This window comes from Ceraceosorus guamensis, assembly GCF_003144195.1.
Source record: "Ceraceosorus guamensis strain MCA 4658 unplaced genomic scaffold IE81scaffold_83, whole genome shotgun sequence".
Lineage (NCBI taxonomy): Eukaryota > Fungi > Basidiomycota > Exobasidiomycetes > Ceraceosorales > Ceraceosoraceae > Ceraceosorus > Ceraceosorus guamensis.
The window spans coordinates 38040-61168 of record NW_020290078.1 but is presented as its reverse complement, the minus strand read 5'-3'; the positions used below and the strand labels follow the sequence as shown (position 1 = coordinate 61168).

Here is a 23129-nt window from a genome sequence, read left to right as displayed (position 1 = left end):
CGATTGCGTTCGGATCGTGTACACCGTGGTTGCGTCCATCCACATATCCCAAATCCGGTCATTCTCTTCTGGATCGAAATATTCATCATGTTCCTCGTCTTCGGACTCGGACAACGGTCTTCCCCTGGTCTCCAGAAGCCAGGCTTAAACATTTTCGAAAATGTGGTCCTTCGGCGTCCACGCCGAATCCAGGCGGAAAGCGTTGAGATCGATCACGATCATGTGATAGAAAGGCAAGTAGGAACATGGGGGCTGTTGCGCAGTAAATTGACACAAGCGCCCCATGCCAAATGCAGTGTGATCCACCTGTAGAGTGGGAACGACCAGCTCCATCTCTGGGTCTACGTAATAATAATGAAGTACCGCTACTTTGATGCAGTCGAAACGACGGTGCTTGAGTTTTGAATACGGTCTTGTCAACGTCAGACCCCATGAGTACGTCACAACAAGAGTGTCTGTGGCGATGTCTGCATGCACCTTTTTAGAAGCTTTGACAGGAGCTTCGTCATCAGAGCTGACCTTTAGCAAATCAAGTGCGTTAGGGAAGAGCGTGACCGATGGCGATGAGTGCAACCGACTCACTGAGATAAGCTTGATGTAGGCTTCCAGGGTGCTAGGGCGACACAAAGCAAGTGAAGTGAAGGGTTTCAGCTTGCATGCATGGCCGATCTACCTGCCCACCCACCTTCGACCCATGCGAGAGGGGTTCCATGTGGACCCTTCCACGGGACGCCAATCGATGTGAAGCTGCTGATGCAAAAGGTAATTGTCGTCGTTGGAAAGATATATAGTCCCAACAAAGATCTCAACAAAGATCTGGGAAGCGCGTAGTGTGTCCTCTTCGCGGCAGCCAGGGAAAAAGGCCCGAAGCGGACCATCAATTTCGAAGTCAAATGGCTGGCAAATTGAACTTGACACAGTGCTTCCATCAGTCGCCGAAACGATGCTTGCTCCTTCTGACTCCTGTAGGAATACCAGGCCAGCTTCTTCATCGAAATCAACTCCTAAAGGGCTGACGCTATCGGGAAGTCGGACCTCTCTGAATTGCTGGTAGGTTTCTAGGCTCAAGAACAAGATCCATCCCGTCTCGGACACCTCTGGTGGCCTCTCAGTGACTACCACACCTATGGGCCACCGTATGGACATGTCAACGGGAACTCCGAAATGTGAAGGCACAGTGATGGTGCGACACAGCTGATACGAAGCGTCTTTGATCCTTTTGAAGACCTGTATCGAGTGTCCGCCATTCTGCACTACCATGTTTACGACGAAGTGATACGCGCCATCGTGTCCACAGTATACCCCGTTCGCTGGTGAGGCGACCTGTTTCAGCACCTTTGTGGCTGCTAAACACTCTTGAGCGGGGTCGTCACAGGCGAGAGCAGCGAGCACGGAGACTTCTGTGATGGTTTCCGAGCCGTCGTCCTCGGCGCTCAAAACACTGATTCGTCCTGAGTTTCTAGTGTTCAGTATGACCGGTCGCTGTATGAACAAATCGTCTAAGTCGTCTGTCTCTTCTTCTTCTGGGTACGCAAAGTATATTCTTGCAAGAAGCCCATGAGGAGGCAACAAATTGCGGTTCCGCCAATAGTCGCGACCCCTCCAGCGGTCACCGCGCAGGAATATGTCCGGCGTCTGCCAAGCCATCGCGAGCGTCGCATGCTTTTGACAAAGATCCTTATAAGTGGCAACGCCTTCAAAGTACCCCTGCGCGCTGGTAGTCGCCAAGTCGTGCCATCGCGTGTACTCTTCAGACGTGTCTTGTAAGGCGCTGCAGATCGGCAATTTTGACCGAGGATTGTCTATCAATTTCCATTGGAAAGCAATGCTGCGCCAAATCTCTTCTGAGCCGTCGATGCAGGCACATTACTCTCTTGACACGCGTCTACTTCGCAAGAGCGTCTTGGGATCCACCAAGGTCAGGATGTCGCACCTTATTTCGAGAGGCAAAGCGCCCATTTTTAAAGTGACCCTTGATGCAGCGATGGGTTTGGAAACACCCTTCCGTAAAGCTCTTTTGGCGCGCGTGTCTCGCATTGCGGGCGAAAACCTTTGACCACCGTCAGGACTGAGTCTACTGCATCAGACGAGGTGCGATCAGCTCGTGTGGCGCGCGTGCTCCCGGAGGCTCTGATGCTCTATGATACCTTTGCCGGAGCGTGACTAAGGAGAGATGGCTGGTCTCGATCTGTGTATTTGCCAACGCAGTCCGATCAAGGCCTGACAAGAGGTTGCTCAGATTGTCTTGACGGGCACCGCCGCATCGATGAGATGACAAGGAAGCCTTGGCGCTGCAAAGATGTAGCAACGCTTTCAAATGCGGACGTATCTAGAGCTGGTATCTACGTATTGCACTGAGCCAACGCCGCAACGCCGCGGGTTGTGGTCGTGGTCGGCGGAAGGATGACGCTTCGCGCTAAATTTGGCGCGCCGCACTAGACTTAGAACCAAGAATTCACTCAAACTCAATACTATCAAGATGCGCCGCTTGCCGAAACGCGCGCGTGCCTTGTCACGTGCAGGTCGTGGGTTCAAGCCAACGGTGCAGGCACGAGGCTGTGCACAATTTCACTGCCTTATGCGCCCGAGGACAGCATTGGGTGCACTGCGCCGTGATCCTCTCAACTTCATTCAGCTCGTGAGTAGGCGCGCACCTTTTTTTTGGCCTTTTCTTCTTGCGACAAAGCGCTGCTTCGTTGAAAGATGATTGGCGATACGATCAGGTCGATGCTCATGGTCCTTTGATGAAAGGATCGCAGGGACACTTTTACACAGCCAAAATCGGCTCGACAAGATTGTGCCGTAAAGCGCCAGGCAGCGCGCCATGTCGCTTCGCTGGCTTGGCGCCTTCCGGCCAGGTCATTGCTGTAGTCTATAGAGTTGACATTCTTAGATCGCCATGATGGCACAAGGACTGAAGCACTCTACTCGGAAAGTCTGCTTGGGAATGCGGGGTGAGAAGCGCTTGTTGTGCGGGTCTCGTCGAGAGCGAGAGGGTTGGGGGGAAGTCGTGTGACAAGCAGCGGCGAAGAGAGCGAGTTCATGCTGCGATGAGAGAGCGCCGAAAGAGAGGTGCCTGCATGACGCGCATCCGCACTGCATTGGGTTTGACCGGGGGTAGCCCAAGCTGCGCAACACTGTGACTGTCGCGTAAAGGCCACTTGAATTCACTTTTCGATAGTCTCCTGCTCGTCGGTGACACCTTTCTATGGCTCTCCCACTGCGGAGTCCTCCGCGCTTCGATTAGCTGAAGCTTCGTGGCTAAATTTAGTCAGAGAACCGATGTCTATGTACTCCAGACCAGCGTTGTAATGATTTGTCCATACCGTGGTAGCATCTAGATGCACGTGGAGCAATCGATCCGACCAACGCTCTCGCCCGGCTTCATGCGCACTGCCATTTTGCTGAAACACTCTGGTCTGAATGTGCCAGACCTTCACATCCTCGAAAGGGTGCTCGCGCACTGTCTTGTGCGTATCAAGACGTCTCGAGTCCAGGTCGATGACAAAGACGTGCTCCTTCTTGCTGGAAGTGCCCTGCGCATTCATCACCTGACAAATCCGTGAATTAGCTACCGCTTGGTGGCCGAACGATACATTATTGATGTCGCTGGTATTTTTTTCTAGAAAGACGTGGTAATGTAGAATGGCGACCTTGATGAGATGTCGAGCCCGTGGATCGATGATCTTGGAATACGGTCTTAGAAGACTTATGCCCCAATCGTAGCTCACAGCAAGTGTGTCAGTACGTTGATCGGCATATGTGGCTCGAGGGGTAGGGTCCCAGTCATCGGGGTTCATGGTAGTTGTGGTGTCTGACGATGGGCCGGAGCCTGGCGAAAAGTCGCTCGCTGGACGACTCACGGCATACATCCCCAAATATCGATGCAGAGTGCTGAGTCAAATCGGTAAAGGCACAATGACTTGAGTCGAGAGAATGAGCGAGCGTCGTTGACAACGCGGTCCAAAGCAAGGCATTCACCTTCTTCCGATAGTCATTGGTGTCAAACTCGTCTGCTCAAGTGCGCGCCAGTGGGTTGTGAGCTCCACTTTCAGCGCCGTGATGAATGAGTGCTTCAAATACGCCGTGCCAAGCCAAATTTGCGAGGCCGGCAGATGCCAGAGTGCCTCAGACTCGTGGGCTGGGATGCCCAAGGAAGGAACGTCGAAATCGAGAGGGAGGCATACCCAAGATGCGAGGAGTGAGCCGTCCACGAGTGAGTGAATGCTGACATCTTGGTCGTCGGTGACGAAAAGCAGATTCGCGGATCTGTCAAAATCGACGGCCGACACTCCCTCACATTCTGCGAGATCAAGAACAGGATGTGTCTCGAAATTTCGCAGGTCCCAAGCGACGCAGCGGAATCCACCACTAACATGGTCGTAGGTCAGTGCAACGCAATCAGGATAGCGCATTGCAAGTGCTACGAAATCTCCGCCGTGGATTGGCACTGTGAGGTTGCCCACAATTTCGTAGTGATCGCCGGCTTTCTTCCACACCTCAAGGGTTTGAGGCAAATGAGCCAAATTATTCGACTCTTCCTTTCCAATAATCTCGAAAAAATTATCCTCGAGGTGTCTTTGTCAAGGTGTTACAATATCAGGCATCTTGAATTTGCTGAGTGCGCGGTGCGGTTGGATGTTGGCCGTGTCCGTGCCAGAAAACTTCTTCCGCGCAGAAAGCGATGTGCGCAAAAAATGTCGACCGGTGGCCAAAGTCTCAAACAGCGCCAGGTGTAGTTCGCCTGACCTGCTCGTGCCTACAATGCGCGCCTTCCGAAAGTATCGCTCATTTGAGAGCAAGCCGGTCGGCGAAGGGCGGTGACGTTTCGACGGGGGCGCCATCAGGTGCTCGACGAAGGAATTTGGTGCGTCCCAGGCAGCGGTCAGACGAGCGTGGTGCTTACAAAGGCTCTCGTACGAGTTCACCTCATCAAAGTAGCCAGTCGCGCTTGCAAGGGAATCGTAAGTAGCATGAGCATAGCCCAACAACATGTCCTCCGTCTTCCAAGTTGGCACTGGAGAAGTGGGGCTCTCAATCAGACCCCATGCGTATGCAATGTTGCGCCAAATGTCTTCATCGCTGTCGATCCAGTGCTGCCAGGGCTTCGATACGCGCCTGCAGCGAAAGACGGTCTTCGGATCCAGAGCCCGAAGGATCAGGCTGCGTGTCTCGGCTGGAAAATGTGCGAAGTCCACCTCGACCATGTTTGAATGCGCCGTCGCGCGCTGCGAAGAATGATGGAAAGGGTCGCAGGTACTCTAGCTGCATGTATACATGCCGTGGTGTGAGGGTAAGAGGAGAAAGGTAACCAGTCGTGGTGCCGAATGGCGATGCGCCTTTTACCTACGCAAAGATCTGAGAGTTGGACGTTGGGAGGCGGAGTCACGAATGCTGCAGATCCGCAAAGAGCAGCACAGCTCACGCGTGGCCGGGTGCTGCGAGTTCGGAGCAAGTCGATTAAGGAGCCATTGCAGCAGGCCTTGATTCAGAAGTGGCTATAAGTCAATCATTCACAGATTGAATCTGTGCCTTGCCGCGAGGTACTTCGATGCTAAAGAGCTCATCACGCAGCAGTGAGTCACGACTCACCATTGGGCTTGTCGAACGCTGATGAGGACTGACGGCGCGTCGCAGAAGGTGAGGGCACATGCAGCTGCGGTGGCGGTATGATTGCGACCGTGATGAAGCATGTTCCTTGATTGACGTGAGAGTGGCGCTGCAGTTTATTGTATATCTGAGCTGAAATCATCATCTGTGGGCTGAGACGGCAGGCATAGATGAGCAGATGGACGAGCAAGCCGCCGTATAGTCACGAGTGTTGAGGTATCTAGGCAGACTGCGTGAAACCAAGGTACGTCAAATCACGTGAATGGATGGGCGAGGCTTCCTGTTTGATGGCCGTCTCTTCCCGCAGGGCATATGTCGCAGAGTCCAGTCGATCGCGCTTGCTGCACCATCAGCAGGAATCGGCATTCATTCGTAAGTTACCTTCAAAACAACGCGACAGCGTTTGCAATTTGTACGTGGCAGCTGAACATGGGAGCGTCTGGATGTAGATTTCATGCGCGCATCTTGGCTCGCCTCAGAGCAAATCAAACCGGTTGTGCATCCAGATCGCAACGAGAACCAAGAGAATGGCAACAATGATGGAGCCGAAGAGCTCCCCTGGCCACGAGAAGAGCGCGCGCGATTTCCATCAGCATACAAAGAAGACTTTGACCTGAGAGCCTGTTCAATGACCAAGCCACTCACCGATCCCATTGTCCGGCTTGAGATCTTTGGGCACGTCGATGACTCGGAGGGTATTATCTGCACTTGCACTGATCAGCGTCCTGCCGCTCGGACTAAACTTGAGAGCTGTTGAGGGGAATCCATGAGCATCCAAGATGCGTACAAGCGGCTGCGAAAGGCATTCGGAAATGACTCAATGTGAGTCGACTAGGACGAACAGCGATTGTCCACTGCTTGCCGCCCATCACTACTCACGCGAAGTGTCCGTGCATCCAGTACACCGACTGACAGGTCCGATGATCCATATGCCAGCTTAGTACCATCGGAACTGGCGGCGCAAAAGATGGCTCCAGGGTCAGGCTCTGCATGCTCCGCAATGTCCTGCTCGCACTCACGAAACATCAAACACCGTCACTGGCTTGTCGGAGATCTTGCGCGTCTCCACCAGGTCCCACGAATCGGCGTCCCACGATGTCACGAAGCTGGTACGTAGGGAAAAGGGGCATGAGCAAAACGATATGTCTTGTTGGAGTAGCCCGAGGAGCAGCATGCTGCCCCAACTCTGAATCTCGCTCTCCGCCGCCCACTCACCTCCTTCGATCAGCTTTGCCCTTGCCCTTCGACCCCGACCCACCAGACCCTGAGTTAACCACAGTGAACAGCCGATGCCGCGTGCCACCGTTCACAGGGTCACCTCTTCCAAACTTTGCTGCGCGGAAAGTGCACGCAGCGCTCTGTGGGCTGGTGTTGCCAGCAGCGAGCGCAGCAGAGTGGCCTCCCAGGCCCGGATTCTGGATCGTCTGCACGAGCCGGCCTGCATGCGCGCCTGACGAGGTCTTTCCGCCGCCCACACCTTTCTCATCGCCCTCCTTGCCCGCTTCCGTCGCCCAAACCTTGATGCTCCTCTGAGCGCAGACTAGCACCTGTGCAGAATCTTCGCTAAAGTCGGTGTCGAAGATCTCCTGCACTGACTCGGGCTTTGCGCTGGTATCGCTCCATGCTGACTCCAGAGAGGGGTATCGAAGCAGCGCGTGTTGGCCATCCGACGTTCCGACAGAGAGGTGTGTGCCTGTGGGACTGAGCGCGATCGCGCGCTGCTCCGAGAGTATGGGGTCAGAGATGGTAATGCCAAGACCTCATGTCGTCATACTGCCGCTCACAATGTACGACTCTGGGTCCCGGATGTCAAGACCTTTGGCGGCCGCGGCCTTAGAGAGGGTGATCTGCGCTTGCACCTTGTCCTTCTCTGAAGCTGTCGACGCGGTGACGCTGAAGTCAAAGATCCGGACTGGCTCGTTGCGTCCGGCCTTCACATGCTCAGCTGGGCAGTTGATGCCGGCCAGGATTTGATGTGACTTTCGGGCAGAGGGGGTGAGCTTGTTGGTCCCAAGCTGCAACATGGAGCTAGCTGGTCTCCAACACTCACTTGTCTCTCTACAGCCAAGCAGCCCGGCGCATCCTCGTCTTTGCTCAGCTTCGTCTCGTGAAGCGCCTCCGTCTTTCTGTCATCTTTCAAGATCCTCAACACCTTGAGAGCATTGGTGACGCCTGTCCTGCCAACGCCTCCGCCTCCTCCGTACACGACCAACTCCTCCTCTAGAAAGTCGAGCGCATAGACTGGGATGCCCGCGGGGACTGGAAAGTGGGCCACGCGCGACATGATGGCGGACGAGGTGGTGCGCAAGGTCTTTTGTCGGCGCAGATGAGCCTGGCGGTCAATGGGTATCGTCGGGGTTGATAGCACAGGCAGGCGAGGAGAGTCAGAGAAGTCACGTAGTCACGAGGTGGTAGCAGTAGCGATGAGCTGCTACGAGCCAAAGTCGCGCCCGGATGCGTCACGCATGCACGAGCCAGGATGGCAGTCACAGTCAACGAGTCGATCACGCGTAGCGCGGATGGGCGGGGATCGGCTGTGTGATCTTAGCCTGCAAGGCCGGTGCTTTCCATTTGGTTCATATTTCCCTAAGTGAGCCCTCGCGGCAATGCGCCAATGGCGCAGCGGAAATAGCCACTGTGTTGTAGTCGGTTAGCATGACGACCTCATATTTGTGAAGTTAGTCGTAGACCCGAGTTCGATTCTCGGCGGAGGCATTTTTTTTTGGGGCATTTGCGAACGTGCTCCGCGAATCTGCTTTTCGATGATGAATGATGGATCCACGCTTGACTTGGTTCGCATGTCATCTGGAACCACCTTTCATCGGCCATTGAGTAGCATCTCACCGGCAGCTAAGAACATCAACTGAAATCCTGCCTGACCACTAGTGACTCGATCACCTCTCGATGTATGCCCACTTTGCTCGCTTCATGTGCAAGACACGTGACTAATTCTGAGCATTTGTTGGTTCCCGATGCTCACTCAGACACTTGAGTATCAAAGTAGCGGTCTCGAGTCACCCCATGGGAGAAAAGGAGAAGAGCTCGCGCCGCTCGCACCTCGTCTTCCAATCCACTATTTCGAAGGCGAAATTGGCTTTGGCAACACGGCTCTTAGGGAATGGGCCTTTCGAGGACTTCGGATGTGGTCAACGTCGCTTGGTCTTTCTCTGCTCACAATCACGGAATACCATCAAAAGTCGACGTACCCTGCGCGAATCGCAGTGCGAGACCATTCGGAGGATATTCTCGTTCCCTAATTCATCTTCTGAATTTGGGTACTGCACTTCGTGTTCATGTTCATGACGCGTTGCGAGCAGACAAAAGCGTACTCGATTGCGTGACGAATCGCGATCGGCGAGGCCAGGCGAGAACCTTTGAAGCACTATGCCACGGGCGTCCAATGCAATCTCTGTCCCACCTGCGATGCGACGATCATGGTCAGCAGCGCGCTGGTCGACTGAGCGCTTCATTCGCCGACGCACCAGCTTGGTCAAGTCGATTGTTTCGAAGAGGCTGTTGGGTGGGCAAGCGTGAGATTCTCGTGGCGCACAGCGCGAGGCGACGCCTGCATCACTCACGAATCATCCACTTTGTATGCGTCGCAGTTGACGCTGTAGCTCAAAGCGATGGGATATCTGACCTCGATGTTGAGTGTGGCCCAACTCCCCTCTCCATGAGCCTCTGCTACATCTGCGCACGTCTCCAAAACATCTCTTGCTGCTGCGTTCGAGTCTGCCTCAAAGTGTTTGGAGTACTGCCAGACTGTGGGACCACATTCAAGGCGAGTGTCAGCAGAACGGCCATGTATGCGCTTCGCGGACAGTCCATCTTACCTTGCAGTTGCGACTCTCCCTGCGAATCGTCTTCAGTGGGATTTTCGCCGCTGGATGAGGCACTAGCGAGCATTAGTGATCAAGAGGCGCAGTGCCTCGCAGAGACGCCCAGCTCACACGACGGCCCACCCCAGCTTGTCTGCAACCTGCATTTAAGCGTCGGCGAGGGAACGTTACAGCATTGTGAGTCCTTACAGCTCGAGCTCACACCTCAGCTCCGGCGCTCACTTCTTGCGTGTGGTCAACAGCGTCGCGCACCCCGTGCCAGGTGATGGCGTACAATGCGCAGCTGGCTTCGAGCAAATTCTCTCCTGCCGCACGAGACCGTAGCGCATCAAAGTAGAAGACGTTGCCGGGAGATCGCATGCTGAGCTTCGTGCGCACAGCGTTGCATCCCTTCGCAAAGTCTATGCGCGCCTGAACGATGGGTGGAGCAGCGATGTTGGCTGCATAGTGCTGAGCTTTGGCACTGTAATTGAGCAACCAAGGTTTGGTGATCTGAGGATACTTGCGCGTCGAATGCTTGGGATTGGCTCTTGCCACCTTGAGCCGCCTGACGTCAGCGTGCTCTCTCGCTCGAACAGAATGCGTCCGCGTCACTCACTCCATCCACTCCTTGCGCCGGGGCTGCGGAGACGAGCGGCGCGAGCAGGCCGAGTGTACCGATCAGCAAGATCCTGTGCACGAGCATCGCGAGAAGCATGACTCGAGATGCTTTCGTTGGCGAGTGAAAGAGTGCTGGGTCGATGTAAGGGGAAGGGAATTGGGGAGGAGAGGTAGTGAGTGGCATGGAAGATGGAACGGTCTGCGATGGGGCAGGAGGTCATGGTGTTGAGGGGACAGAGGCGTGAACCCTGCAGCGCTGTGCTGCGCATTTTTGACTTGGGGCTGATGGTCAAGCCACGAAGCCAGAGCTGAGCCAGCAACCGTGACTACGGCCACAACGCGTTGATTGTCAATCAAACGCTGCTCGAAGCAATTTGACGCGCACTTCAGCCGCCTCGTGTGAGTAGTCACTCTGTGACTTGCACAGCCTCACAAGCAAGAACGAGTTGGGACCTTCCACAATGTCTGAAAACACAGCCGCGGCACTCTTACTGTTTTGTGTTCAATGCGGGGCACGGGTCGCGTCAAATGATGATCGCGTGGGCTGAGCAACACGTCTGACACGCGTGCTGTTCACCAACACAAAGCACGTCACTCTGGCCCGCTTAATTGACCCAGCACCGCGCTTCGCCGAGCAGACAGCACTCGCGATTGACTACCCATGCAGGCGCACGCCGCTTGCAAGTAAAAGGATTGCGAACGGTCGAGAAATTGGAGACCTAGATGACTCGGAGCGTTGCATCACTCAGAAGTGTGTTGAGGTTGCTGCGTGGAGGCGCATATGTGTGAATTAAACGCAAGTTGGCAGAGATGTCATAAGCATATACCAACACGACGCCCTCCGCTGGAGCGTTTCTTCCGCAGCACCGGGTATCGAGTGTGCTAGCGATGTTCGTACTGTCCATTGGCAAAAGCTTGCTCAGGGTAGTACCTCGCTCGCACCGACCTGCCTCCAAAGAAACGTCTGAATAGGGCATATGCGCACGTCAGTGGAAAGAGTCCTATGACATGTCGAGTGACGTTTTGACAGGAGCATGGCACTCACCCGTCCAGTTCCTTGACGCATCTCCAGGCACCCGCATGTCCAGAGAATCTGACAAATATGCGCACCCTCTCCATGTCTGCTTCTGTTGGGCAGGGCCAAATGGCGACCCTTTCCACGTATCCATGCTTGGAACACTCGTCGCCCACGTCTGCCGGGAGGTCGTCGTCAATTTCAGAGATTCCAATCATATTGTCGAGCACAATGACGGGGGATGGCTGCCAGGGACAGTTCGAGGATCAGCTTGGCTGCGCGTCAGGGCCTTCGCTTTTATGGCTCTCACCTGGCCATACGCTTCTTCCAGCTTCTTCTTCATGTCTGCGCTCTCGGCATGGATGATCCTGCCCATAGCCCTGTTTGTTGGGTTATCTTCTTTGCCCTTCCACCTATTCTCCGAGGCTGCCTTTTCCTTGGCAGCCATCAGAGGGGTCACGATGCCCTTGTTACCTGCAGCACCGAGGCCTTCGCCTTCTACCCATCCCTGCTTTGCCATCAATCTCGCCGCAAAGCCTTTTTGATCTCGCTGCGCTCCTTGACCGGGTCCAGCTGCTGCACCGTCCGATCGATTGACCCACGAGATAACGGGCTGCTTGACAGGGGTCGAAGCTGCGGCGCTGTTTTGCAGAGCTGCCAGTTTTGCCGCGATCGCGGCTGCTGCAGACTGCCGAGCGGCGAAAGAAGTCGGGTCTTGTTGAGGCTGAGATGGAGCATTTGTGAGGTCGGTAGGAGGCGGTAGGCCAGGAGGGGGTCCGGGAGGCGGTCCAGGAGGGGGCCCCGGAGGTGCAGAGGATGGAGGCGGAGCTGCCGTTGCAGACGCGCTGGACATGGCGAGCCTTCGAGCGTACGCTTCCTCCCCAGTCATAGCTTTCGATGCGGGAACAGTTGTTGCAAACGGTGGCGGAGGCGGCTCTGATGGTGGTTCGCCCGCATCGTCACGTGGCTCAGGAGGAGGGGTGAGCGAGATGTACGGCTTGTCGTCGTCGTCGTCTGCTGCTGCGATGGCGTCTCTGCCTGAGCTCAGTGCACCGTACAGACCGGGTGGAGGCGCAAACCGAGCTGGAGGGGTCGAAGCGCGGCTCAGCTCTTGATGAACGTGGCACACGAAGTCTCAGAACGACGCGCACTCACCAAACCTCTCTCTGCGATCCAGGTCGTCCAGATCTGCGCCGCCATGCAGCCCCATCATCTCGTCATCAGGATCTGCTCCGTGCAGCTGGGCAAATCTTCGCCTCTCCCTTTCCCAAGCCGCTCTTCGCCTAGCCGATCGCATGAGAATGTATTCGGTGTAGGAGTTCGGTACGCGAGGATCGTAGTCCGCATTCATATCCAGCTTTGTGAGAGCAGGCGAACGGGCACGAGTCTGGAGCAGCAGGAGCGGCGATTGCGCGTGAGATGACGTCTCGCTACACGCCACGCTCACAGATACGCCCATCACTGCCACTCACTTTTTTCTTTTTGCGCTTCCTGCCAGCCTCTGAGTTTCTGAAGCCGTTGACATCCTCCTCCTCCCCTTCGCCATCCTCATCGTCCCTCCACCTGGGCCTCTCGCCCCACTGCGATGAACCTTCCCCGCGCCCCTCTGCTTCAGCTCGTAGAACAAGATCCGCAGCTGCCATGGCTTGATCCGCATCCAGCTCCTGTTGCGGAATGTTTGCAGGGGGCGCAATGCTGATCGAAGGTGTAGCGGAGGATGGAGCGAGCTGCGCCTCGTCTGGTGGTGCAGCCCGAAACGCAGCACGAGGCGGTTGCTGCCGCGTAGAGAGGGTAGGTTGGGCAGGCACTTCACTCGTCGCAACAGCATCCGTCTCGTTGGCAGCAGCAGCAGCAGCAGCAGCAGCAGTAGCACCTTTGCCAGCTTTGCCTGCGTGAGCATGAGCTCGATATCCAGCTGATCGATTGTCGAGCCCCACACCCTGCTCTTCGTCGTCGTCGAGGCCCATCGAGTCATCGTTGCCGAATGCTCGAGGAGCGTCTGCTGACGCTTTGGACTGCACGCTGCTGCTTGACTTTCGGGCCATATTGCCTGTAGATGCTCCCACCTTGACTCGCGGCTGAGCTCTGGGCGCAAATCGCAGCGAGGCTGACCATGCCTGGGCCCCGCCGGCGCTCGTCAAAGCTGCGGAGGTTGGAGCAGAGGTGGAGGTGGCAGCGCTCGTGCTGGACGCGCTGCCATCCTGCTGTACCTTCTGAGAGCCATCACTGCCCCCAGCAGCAGTGTCCGAGCCAAAGATGCCAGCGTACAAGCTGGATGCTCCCGCTAGGCTGCTGGAGGGAGGAGCAGTGTTGGATGATGAGTTGGGTGGGGGATGATCGGAAGCCATGCTTGCATGCTATGCTGATGGATGGGAGGAGCTTTGGATGTGCCGGCGTGGCTACGCACCTGCTACGCGGTGGATGTCAAAACGGGGCGGTAGGGAGGGCCATGGTGCGTTGCATGCCTTCGCTGACCGAGTTTTGTGTGATGGACAACGACATGAGGAGGAGCAACGCGCTGCATCCACCCAGCGTCAACTCAAAACTCGAAGCTTGCGGGTCATCATCTGCTGCCGCGCGTCACGTGTCTCGCCTGCTCGTAAATTGAATCACAATCGTGAACTTGAATTCACGATTTGTGATTCATGACTCTTGAATGAAGTGAATTTGAATCTTTTGAATCATGAGTGTGAGTATTCGGCTATTCATTCTGATTCTTGGTTCATCCAGCCTGCCTATACCTTCTGGAGCTTCTTAGGTGAAGTGGCTTTCCAACAGCCGGAATTCACTTCTCGCACTCAAGCATTCATGGCTGGTGGCATAGCAACGATGCACATCGATGAACTGCAATAGGACATACGAGGGGCGATCACCGCGGTCCGAGCTGTTGGCCGCCCCAAAGCAAAGAAGGCCGTGATGCGCGGGCCGTGCTGAGTGACCGACGTACTCACGAAGCTACGAGAGCGATGCAACATCAGGTAGACTCACATGGCGTGACTGAAATGCTTCACCGATGCTCACAATCTGCTTCCACTCGGTGGTGGTGCAAACCAGTGGTGAGTGCCAGTGGCTGCTGGGACGGAGAACTCGCTGACCGGCCTTGCTCTTGATTCGATCATCCCGCACACGTCAAGCAGCGACATTCACGCAGATTCAGCTTCAATGAGCATCAGCAGACCCAAAATGTCCGCCGTTGCATGTCAGTCGGATGCGACGCCACTCAAGATCGTGACTGCATTTAAATGATAGCCATTCAAGATTTCAAGCCGCGGCCGGAGGTGCGGCCCGACGGGCGCATCTCGGTTGCGAAAATAACAAGTGTCAGTCAAGAATTCGTGATTGACAGGCGACAGCAGCAGTCACAGTAGGAACGTGAGCTACGTGAGCGTGTAGAAAAAGTCCCTGGCCTGTCTTTGGCCTGTCGTCGATGCCAAGCAAGCGCACGGCAGTCCAGCTATGACAGTCGGAGTCATCAGAGTCACGAGTGCAAGACAAGGCAGGCATATCATCTTATCGCTTCAAGTCAAGCCAAGCGCGCAAGCAGACGAGCGTGGACAGATCGAAAGCAGAGTCTGCTGCAAATGCGACATGAACGACGCACTTTGACATGCTATCACCTTGCAAGCTGGCAGCACTCGACTTGAAGTCCAAGTCTCGAGTCTCAGCGCAATTCTGTTGGCTTTGACGGTGCACGTCGATCAGCCGCGCTTTACACGATCAAATTCGTGACTATCTACTCACGCTTACGACCCGTCCCGGTCAGTCTGCGCAAAGTGAGGTCCGGGTAGCTGATGGTGCCTCCATGCCAGATTGCCGGCAACCACGCAAACGCTTATTGCCCTGAAGCGCCCTCTGCATACCACTCACGGTGCACCGTACTCCGTCTTTGTACCTTTTCGACGGCACATGATCCGAAATGCCCGACGATGCGATCGAGAGGCTCGTTTTGATGAGGAAGCAAGACTTCCCGCTTGCTCCCTTTCAGACAAGCAGCTCGCGCTCCCATGAAAAGGCGCCTTTCTCATCGTCAGCATCTCTCATCCCCCTTCTTCTTCTTGCTTCCACCCATCAGCGCACGTTCGCGCCCGTACCAGTTGCACAGCGTCTGCGCCGCCGCGCAGGCTCTGCGTTCTGCACGCTCCTCTGTTGCACAAGGGATCCCCTCAACATGCTTGGGCACACCCGTCGCAGCTCGCTGCCTCCCACCTTCACTAGCCATTCTCCTTCATGCCACGGGCGAGGTGTCAGTGAGGGAGGTTCAATGGACCGTGTCACCCTTTACAAACTCTTCTCCCATACTACGCCAGAATTTTCGAGACATCAAGACACGAACTCGGGCAAGAGCAACTCGCCGGCACGAGACGATCAGCAAGGCTTGCAACCAGAGCAGTCGCGTAGAATGTCGCAAAAAGGCGAAAGCGCGTCGAGCACGGGGACCGGTCAAGCAGCACCCTGCAAGCAGCACAAGCCCAGTCCGTTGGATTTGATCAGACTGAAAACATCCGCACTACACGCGCCTTCAACGGGGACTTCACAAGGCAAGACGCCGTTCCCTGATGGAGGCAAAGAAGCGTGGCTCTCCGTCCTCGGCTCTTGGTTCGCTCTCGCAGCCAGCTTTGGCATGGTCAGCTCGTGAGCACAATGCGAAAGCGCTCCGCAGCTCAGGCCTTTTCCCCCGGTTGACCCACCCGCGCCCATCTTTGTGCAGGTTTGGCATCTTTCAGACTTACTATCAGATGGAAATACTTACTTCATCATGGCCGTCTCAGATAAGCTGGATAGGAAGTCTGCAGACTTTTCTCTTCTTTTTGCTCGGGATGCCAGTGGGCAGGGTGTTTGACGCTTACGGCCCAAAGCGGCTCGTCTTCTGTGGCACGTTGGTGCTCTCCTTTGCTCTCATGATGACCAGCTTAGCGACACAACATTGGCACTTTATTCTTGCTCAGGGGTTTGTCGGAGGTGTAGGCTGCGCTTTGATGGTGAGTTTCTCGAAACACTTGGCCTAATCATCAGCATCGGTGTCCTCTAACTCCGCATTCGCAGTTCTATCCCGCGCCATCCAGCATCGCCTCGTACTTCCTGCGTAGACGAGGTCTTGCGATGGGGATTGCGGTCACAGGCTCATCAGCAGGCGGCATCATCTTCCCCATCGCTCTCAACAACATGTTCTCCATCGACACCCTCAGCTTCGGATGGAGTGTTCGCATCGTAGCCTTCATCGTACTTGCTTTTGGCCTGCTCGCCGTGCGATTGATGAGCTCACGAGCACTGGAGAGCAATGGCGAGGAGAAGTGGACGGACATTTCGGCGTTCAAAGAGGCAAAGTACTCGTTGCTATGCTGTGGGTCGTGCCTGATTGCGTTGGGGATATTCGGCCCTTACTTTTGTGAGCTGTAATTCTTCTCTGTCAACCCGTGGCAGACTCGACTGACAGAATCTACGCCCCTCCAGATCTGGAGTCATACGCCATACAGCAGGACGTCGCCCCAAACCTTGCATTCTAGTGAGCAACACTGTCACCTACAGCAGGCAGCCCTCGGCGAGCTGACCTCGGTCCCGCTAGCCTAATTGCAATTCTCAATGCCGGCTCTCTTTTAGGCCGACTCCTTGCAGCGCCCTTGATGGACTACATTGGCAATTTTAACACCCTGCTTCCGTCCACCTTGCTCAGCGGTGTCTTTTGCGTCGCTTGGTGGATCCCCATTTCGAGCATGCAACCCCAGACCAAGCTTCCATCCATCGTCCTATTTGCAGTCATGTACGGGGTGGTTAGCGGTGCTTACATGGCGTGCCTGGCGCCTTGCATCGCTGCCATCAGTCCGATAGAGCAGATTGGCGCCAGGATTGGGATGATCTATAGTCTTATTTCATTGCCGTGAGTGGGTACCTCGACCAGCCTGATCTACCCAATCTGAAACGCAATCCATTGGCAGTGCCTTGCTTTCCAACCCAATCTCTGGCGCATTCTTGTCCAGCCCTTCCGATAACACGTATCACCATCTCATGGCTTGGGCAGGCGTCACGCAGATCGTCGGAGTCATTTTTGTCAGCGCGACACGACTCTTGATCAGTCGGTCATTGCATGCAAAGGTTTAGATCTTGCAATGGACAGGAAGTCGTAGCGAGTTCGACGTGCCCCAACACACTTTCGCATATACCTAGAGTAGACGTCGGAGTATATTGCCATGCTAGGCTTGGTGAGATTCGTCTTGCGCTGCGTCTCTTCGTTGCACAAGATTGTTGTAAAACAACGTGAAGGATGTAAAACAATGTGAATGATGTTTGGGACATCAGGGTCCTGGTCGTCCAGCAACTTGGCTCGAGGTCGTTCACATCTCTGCTACCAGAGTCTTTGATTGATAGCTGAGATCGCAGAGCTTTGCGCAACACCGTGTTGGAGTCAAGTTCCGAACCTTTTGTACCAGGTTTCAAACACATGAAAATGAAGGGTCGACCTTTTTCTTGGCCAGACAATCTCGCAACATTTTGAGTAAGGTTTCCCAGAGCTGGTCAGCTATTTAGCGTTTGTTTTTGCCACATCGATGCTTATCGAATCGCTGTGAACTGGCCCATTACGATCGGAGGACTGATGTGAGTTTTTTATGGTGGATCACCTAAAGCATGAGCTTGTCAGTCAGTGTTCAATCAATGACTTCAAGTAAGCGCGATATTTTTGCATTTTGAGTCTTGTGAGTAAGGCTTATATTGCAGCCTTTGCGCTTGCTTTATTCCGATTGTCAAGGGCTTGGTACTTGTTGGGCCCCCATCCGAGAATCTCAAGTCTCAAGCAACACAATCAGCAAGATACTTGTGCTGTGGAATCGCGCACTTAAGCCCATTGCTTCACAAGCATGCTGGGAGAGTCGTCTCTTCTCGCTTCAAGGCTCAATTCTCTCTACAAGCCAGTATCTAATGCGCAAGACTTTGACAGAGACAGTAGGTTCTCTCTAAGGCGTTGAGCTTCGTGCGGAATACTATCGAAAAGAAATCTTCCTCGATGCCGCCGCATATGTTCCCAAAATATGGTCTTTTGCACCAGATCGCGCGGGAAATTCTGTACGCTATATGGAACGCACCACACAGCGCCATCATTGCACCCAAACGCGCTAAATTGGTCAATTCTATTTACACACATTAACGCGATCTTGGAAGTGGCCTGAAAATGTACGAGAAAATGCCCTTACAAAGGATGAATTGGCACTTGGAAGGCTACCCGGTCATCGTTGGTTGTGCGGTTTCTGTACCCTCGAAGCAATTCGTGAGCTAAGTAGACCACCATACACTCGGGATGTTGAGCGTCTTCGCTGAAGGAGACTTGGAGCTAGTTAGGCTTCGGATGCTGACACGCTTATATAACAGCGAAGCTCACGTCCGATGTGGGCCACGATTCTCCTCACGCTTATGCAGTACTCGTCTCGTTTGTTCACACGCGGCTATCCATGCTCGATGTAGACTGAAGTGTGTGATCTCTGCCAAGCGCTTCCGCACAATACTGGAACGACGAAGACACTCCGCCCGAAATATCACTCGCGCCGGAGATGTGACTCTCGACGCCATGCATCCGCACGCTACCTTTCGACAGTCTACACGTGCTCCTGGTGCTCCTTGTCTTTTCCTCCATTTCTCGGCTTCTCAGTTGCTTCACGTCTTTGCTTCTGGCGCACATTGCTGGGAGTTTGGCATTCGCAGAATCTGTAAGAACACGAGCATGACGAGTGGCGGGGCGCACATACCGCCAATAGATCTCAGCGTCGCGCATGGCGCGTCGTTAAAGAGAAACGCCTCAGAACTTGCGCTCTCGGGTTTGCTGCGGAAGAAAAAACACAGCCGCCGCTTCAACGTCAAACACGTCCAGGTAGACTGAACCGTATCAAACGTTAACGACCATCGAAGAATCACACGCTCGGTCTGACAAGTCTGTCTCTTTCCACACTTTTTCGTGTATCGCCGTTGCGTGATCTCAAATTTATTTCTTCGATGCTGTTCTTTTTTTGGTTTCTGTGTGAGAGAAATCAGGACAGATTTGTAGAATGATACAATTTGCGCGAAAATTGATGGGTGTCGTTGCACAACACGATCTCAGTCAGAGTGCGAGAAGCAGAAGAATGGGGGCAAGACGTGAGCCAGTGACAGAACAAGCCAAGAAGAGTGAGAAGAGTAGCAGAGAACAAGAGGTAGCGTTTCCACCCGTGCCGCCGACCGTTCCGACCGACTAGAACTCTCATTTACTCGCATTGACCCTCTCTTACTACCGCGCATTAGCACTCTGTTACTTACTGGCACTAACCACCATCCGTCATCATCCTGTTGCACCCACACAGTTCTTTTAGCACACATCGCCAGCATCGCGCATCCGGCGCAAGTCGAGTCAGCCTCATCCTCGCCAGCGATTGCTCGACAGCTCTTTGGATCCATGCAGGGCCGAACGCGATGTCATGCATTTGCAGGTGTGTACACTCGACAGAAACCTCGGAATGGGACAATCACACGTGCGATAGCAAGCATTGGTAGCCAAGAGGGAGAGGCGGGCACCCGCGCACGGCCGTCACGTTGCGCTCGATCGCTCTTTACCGTGCTAGCGGATAAAGAGGTGTTCATCAAGGTAGTCTTGCTCCTTGCCTTCGAGCAGTGCCCGCAACTGCCTATAATCCTTGGGCTGGGGAATTTTCTCGACGCTCTCCAACTTGATGTACCCCTTGATGGCTGCCCTCTGCACCGCCTAGCAGCAAAGGCATCTTCCGCAAGTTCTCCACTCTATGGATCGTGCTGCTTCATGTGGGCAAGATAGTATTCGCGGAGATCTACAGGCAGCGAAAAGCAGGCAACGTGCCTAGGTGAAAGGCAAAGGTGGGTCAGCGGAGGTAGCTACAGAGTACAACTTGGCTTCCTGTTGTCTGAATGAAAGGTTTTAGCAGCGAAAGGGGAGAGATCGTGCCAAATGGCGTTCTAGCAAGTGCCATACTCAATCGGTTGGGGTCGGCCGGTTGGCCTTTTTCCAGTCCGAATCGCTCTAAAACAGCACGAGGTCACATTTAATCACCTATGAGACAACCAAAGCCCCAGTGTGTAGTGCTGGGCTTTGTGGCGCCCTGATGAGCTACAATTCACGGGCGCCGCGCCAGCGCGCCAAATCCTTTTTCGGCATGCAGCTCAGTGACGTTGGAGGCTGGCTGAAGCAAAAGCATCGGAAATTTGGTGGTCCTGTTTCCCGTCGCTGGACGCGCGACAGGGCACGATTGGTCAAATGCCTCGCGTGATCACTCACTTCTGACGTTTATACTGGCGTTGCCGCTCAGATCATTGCTAGCTTTAGTAGTGTGCTGCAGGGAGAATATCTCAGCAGATTTGTTTCTGTTAGAACGGCGCGCACAACTCACAGCTTCAAATCGGTGTGTAGCTGGCCGCAGCACAGCTCTGAAACCAACATCAGAGAATATTGATCGCCATGAGGGCAAAGAGCAGAAAGGATGTCCTCTCCGAGCTTTAGCTCAGACTCGGAAGATGTTTGAAGTTGAGAGAAAAACATGGCCTCTGCTGGCTTCCATCACCTCTTTGGCACGCTTTCCAGTTCACGGCTTGAAGGGCCAAATCAGGCACATCAAAAGTGAGCTTGGTCGTGCTGTTGCGCTCTTACATGTGATTTGGCCGCCAAAGAAAACGCGTTCAGCTGCAGCTTGAAGGAATCACATTTCTGGGTGATTCTCCTGGTGATAGCCAACCGTATACAGCTCATGATACCACAGCTCATGGGAGCTGTATTTGCGCATTTTTGGCCTGTCTCCAGCAGGAGCAGGTGGGTAGCAACGCGCAAAGACCTCTTCTTGACCAGCAACACTTGTGCCAAGGTTGAGCACAATGGAAATGGGAGCCTTAGCGCCCTGATGAGCCCACAGCCAACTGACTGGGTGGCAAGACTTGGCAGGTTCCTTTCTTGACTTGACTTGCATGCTGATGAATGTGAAGTGAGTCTGCTTCAAGGGTTTTGTCAAATCTCTGCTGTACACGGGAATGAGCAGGTCCCAGTCTGCTTGTCCTGTGGCACCTATGATAGCCGTCATCCTGGTCCAAGCTACCTTGAGCTCAGATGGAAAGATCCCTTGCCATCTTCTTTGCCCTCTTGAGAAGCAAGTGAAGTTGACCCAACAGTCTTCCAAAACTGCAAGCAAGTTGTTGAACACCCTTGTGCTCCCTGCACTCATGTTGATGGTGCTCAAGATGGAGCAGAGGAAGTTGCTGGCTTGGACAAACTGAGTGACCAGGCTGCAGGCATCTGGCTGGCCAGACAGACCAGTTCTGGCAGGTTCAGGTCAAGAGGGGGCATCTTTGCGACCAGTGGCTTGCACATTGTATATGTCTTGATGACGTTCGCTGCAACATGAATCCTCGCACGTGAACCGTAACAAGCCCCGATTCTTCGGCTACAACCCGACGCGCTACGCTAAGTCTGGCAGTATCTAGCCTGCCATCATTGGCCAACAACACTTGAAAGCAAAAGACATGCGCTGCAAATAAGGGTGACACTCCGTGACTACACCTCAAATTCCTATGCTATTTCGTTCGGTTTCCAGCTACCCAGAGTCTTGGGGCTCATGAACGAGGGAATATCATAAGTCACCAGCAATATCAGACCATTGTCAGCTATCGAATGCGGAAGTCTCAGAAGGGCGCATATCTTTCGAAAAGGATGGCTGGCTCTCTGTCGATGCGACTGCAGGCATGTTACATTTTTACACCCCTTTGGAGCATGGTCAGCGAAGTCGAGGTCCCGCGTAATCGTGCACTCGTTTGATCGCTCGCTAAGCCCCATTAACGGCATGTCGTTCACCTTGAACTGGTACAAATTAGAACTTACAGATTGAAGCCCTTTCGTCGGATACTGAGGCAGCGAGACGAGTTTAATACATGCAGTCACTACTTTACCCAGATCTTCTGCCGACATCTCTGTGCATGCTTCATCGCAGCTCAATAGTGACTGCACGACTCACAATCAACGTGTGCGAGCGTGTTTCTTGTTCTATGCGCTGCAAGAACAAAGGAGTAGAGAAGACTCTGCGTTGACTGCCGTTCGCTCGTGGTAGATCGAGTCGGTAAGGGAGGCCCATCATAGATGCGACTTCTGCCATCATACATTTGGTGCCTATGAATCCACTGAATGACTAGGCTGTCGGTCATAATTCACTTTCAAGGGACGCCGTAAATTCAACACGCCGAAGACGGCCTTTCAGTGCAGGCGAGTCACAACAGAACGAAGACCAGCGTTGAGGCCCGTTCACGTTGACAAAGCCATGCGTCGCCTAAGAGGTTTGTTGGTGACATCAAGCGTGCGTAACCCTTCTCATTTTGGCTTGCGAAGCGTCTTTCGCACGTCTGCTGCGTAGAAGGGTAGGGAACACGCGCTGTGGACAAGGAGAAAAAGAAAGTTGGAGTGTGACAAGCGGAAAGTCTTGGGTAGCTGCCACACAAGGCGCTGGCAGTGGGGGAGGAGATGTTGTCCTTGTCCTCGTCATCCCTGGAAAAAAGAGGATGAGGAAGGATGACTGGAGGGAGAAAGATGGGGAAAATAAACAAAGTTGGAAGGGGAGGGGGGGGGGGGAGGGGGAACAGCTGACATTGTTGAAAGTCGGAAAAGATGTGGTCGTTACGAGGGTGCGTGTTTGCGGGAGAAGCACGCGCAAGATTCACAATTGCACTCACGTCGCGTCACATCACCCCTCCAGAGCGGCGTCAGAGCCATCGCGTCCACAAAGACATTGTGGGAGAAGGAATTTGTGCTGAAGCTGGGAACCAAGGAGCTCAGGGTTGGGAGGGAAAAGGTGTTTGTGCTGGGTGCCAGGCCAATGTCCACCTACCCTTGGGCGGGAGCAAGCTCAGAGGGAGGTGCATCAAGCGTGCGTGAGTGTGTGCTGAGGATGCGCCCGTGTATTGGCGCCCGTGTATTGATGTCGAGATTGGGCCCCTGTCCATCTCTTCAGGACAACTTTTTGAGCAGAGCGCAAGAGGAGGAGGACAAGGAGGAAGAGGAAGAGACTTGACCACCCTTCATGCTCAAGCCCAGCAAGAAGCGC

At 54.3% G+C, this 23129-nt stretch overlaps 7 protein-coding genes and 1 non-coding gene across 8 annotated transcripts; 2 read left to right on the top strand and 6 right to left on the bottom strand.

Annotated features, from left to right (window-relative positions):
• Nucleotides 1-519, bottom strand: IE81DRAFT_325969 (hypothetical protein). Its single transcript, XM_025514678.1, has one exon. The coding sequence runs from the start codon at nt 331-333 to the stop codon at nt 145-147; it is 189 nt and encodes a 62-aa protein (XP_025367199.1). The 5' UTR covers nt 334-519; the 3' UTR covers nt 1-144.
• A 2592-nt stretch (nt 520-3111) lies between these two features.
• On the bottom strand, nt 3112-3973 carry IE81DRAFT_246894 (hypothetical protein). Its single transcript, XM_025511275.1, has one exon. The coding sequence runs from the start codon at nt 3870-3872 to the stop codon at nt 3207-3209; it is 666 nt and encodes a 221-aa protein (XP_025367198.1). The 5' UTR covers nt 3873-3973; the 3' UTR covers nt 3112-3206.
• Nucleotides 3974-4480: 507 nt separating this feature from the next.
• IE81DRAFT_246892 (hypothetical protein) lies at nt 4481-5533 on the bottom strand. The gene has a single exon (XM_025511274.1). The coding sequence runs from the start codon at nt 5205-5207 to the stop codon at nt 4584-4586; it is 624 nt and encodes a 207-aa protein (XP_025367197.1). The 5' UTR covers nt 5208-5533; the 3' UTR covers nt 4481-4583.
• Nucleotides 5534-5959: 426 nt separating this feature from the next.
• On the bottom strand, nt 5960-8022 carry IE81DRAFT_325968 (WD40 repeat-like protein). The gene is made up of 7 exons (XM_025514677.1): nt 7661-8022; nt 7395-7589; nt 6826-7328; nt 6630-6716; nt 6490-6562; nt 6256-6403; nt 5960-6168 (listed from the first exon to the last, which is right to left on the bottom strand). The coding sequence occupies exons 1-7, from the start codon at nt 7892-7894 to the stop codon at nt 6086-6088; spliced, it is 1323 nt and encodes a 440-aa protein (XP_025367196.1). The 5' UTR covers nt 7895-8022; the 3' UTR covers nt 5960-6085.
• Nucleotides 8023-8241: 219 nt separating this feature from the next.
• On the top strand, nt 8242-8325 carry IE81DRAFT_t31. Its single transcript has one exon. It is a non-coding gene; the product is annotated as a tRNA-Met (tRNA).
• A 394-nt stretch (nt 8326-8719) lies between these two features.
• On the bottom strand, nt 8720-10270 carry IE81DRAFT_325965 (hypothetical protein). The gene is made up of 7 exons (XM_025514676.1): nt 10048-10270; nt 9672-9986; nt 9561-9589; nt 9444-9493; nt 9189-9372; nt 9093-9123; nt 8720-9028 (listed from the first exon to the last, which is right to left on the bottom strand). The coding sequence occupies exons 1-7, from the start codon at nt 10132-10134 to the stop codon at nt 8993-8995; spliced, it is 732 nt and encodes a 243-aa protein (XP_025367195.1). The 5' UTR covers nt 10135-10270; the 3' UTR covers nt 8720-8992.
• Nucleotides 10271-10804: 534 nt separating this feature from the next.
• Nucleotides 10805-13555, bottom strand: IE81DRAFT_325963 (hypothetical protein). The gene is made up of 5 exons (XM_025514675.1): nt 12537-13555; nt 12220-12451; nt 11375-12147; nt 11095-11309; nt 10805-11013 (listed from the first exon to the last, which is right to left on the bottom strand). Exons 1-5 carry the CDS (start codon nt 13410-13412, stop codon nt 10932-10934), a joined length of 2178 nt encoding a protein of 725 aa, XP_025367194.1. The 5' UTR covers nt 13413-13555; the 3' UTR covers nt 10805-10931.
• A 1908-nt stretch (nt 13556-15463) lies between these two features.
• IE81DRAFT_362451 (MFS general substrate transporter) lies at nt 15464-17160 on the top strand (the record flags this gene model as incomplete). The annotated part of the gene is made up of 6 exons (XM_025516737.1): nt 15464-15696; nt 15773-16043; nt 16108-16450; nt 16516-16567; nt 16628-16939; nt 16998-17160. The coding sequence occupies 6 exons, from the start codon at nt 15464-15466 to the stop codon at nt 17158-17160; spliced, it is 1374 nt and encodes a 457-aa protein (XP_025367193.1).
• Between the last annotated feature and the right edge of the window lie 5969 nt (nt 17161-23129).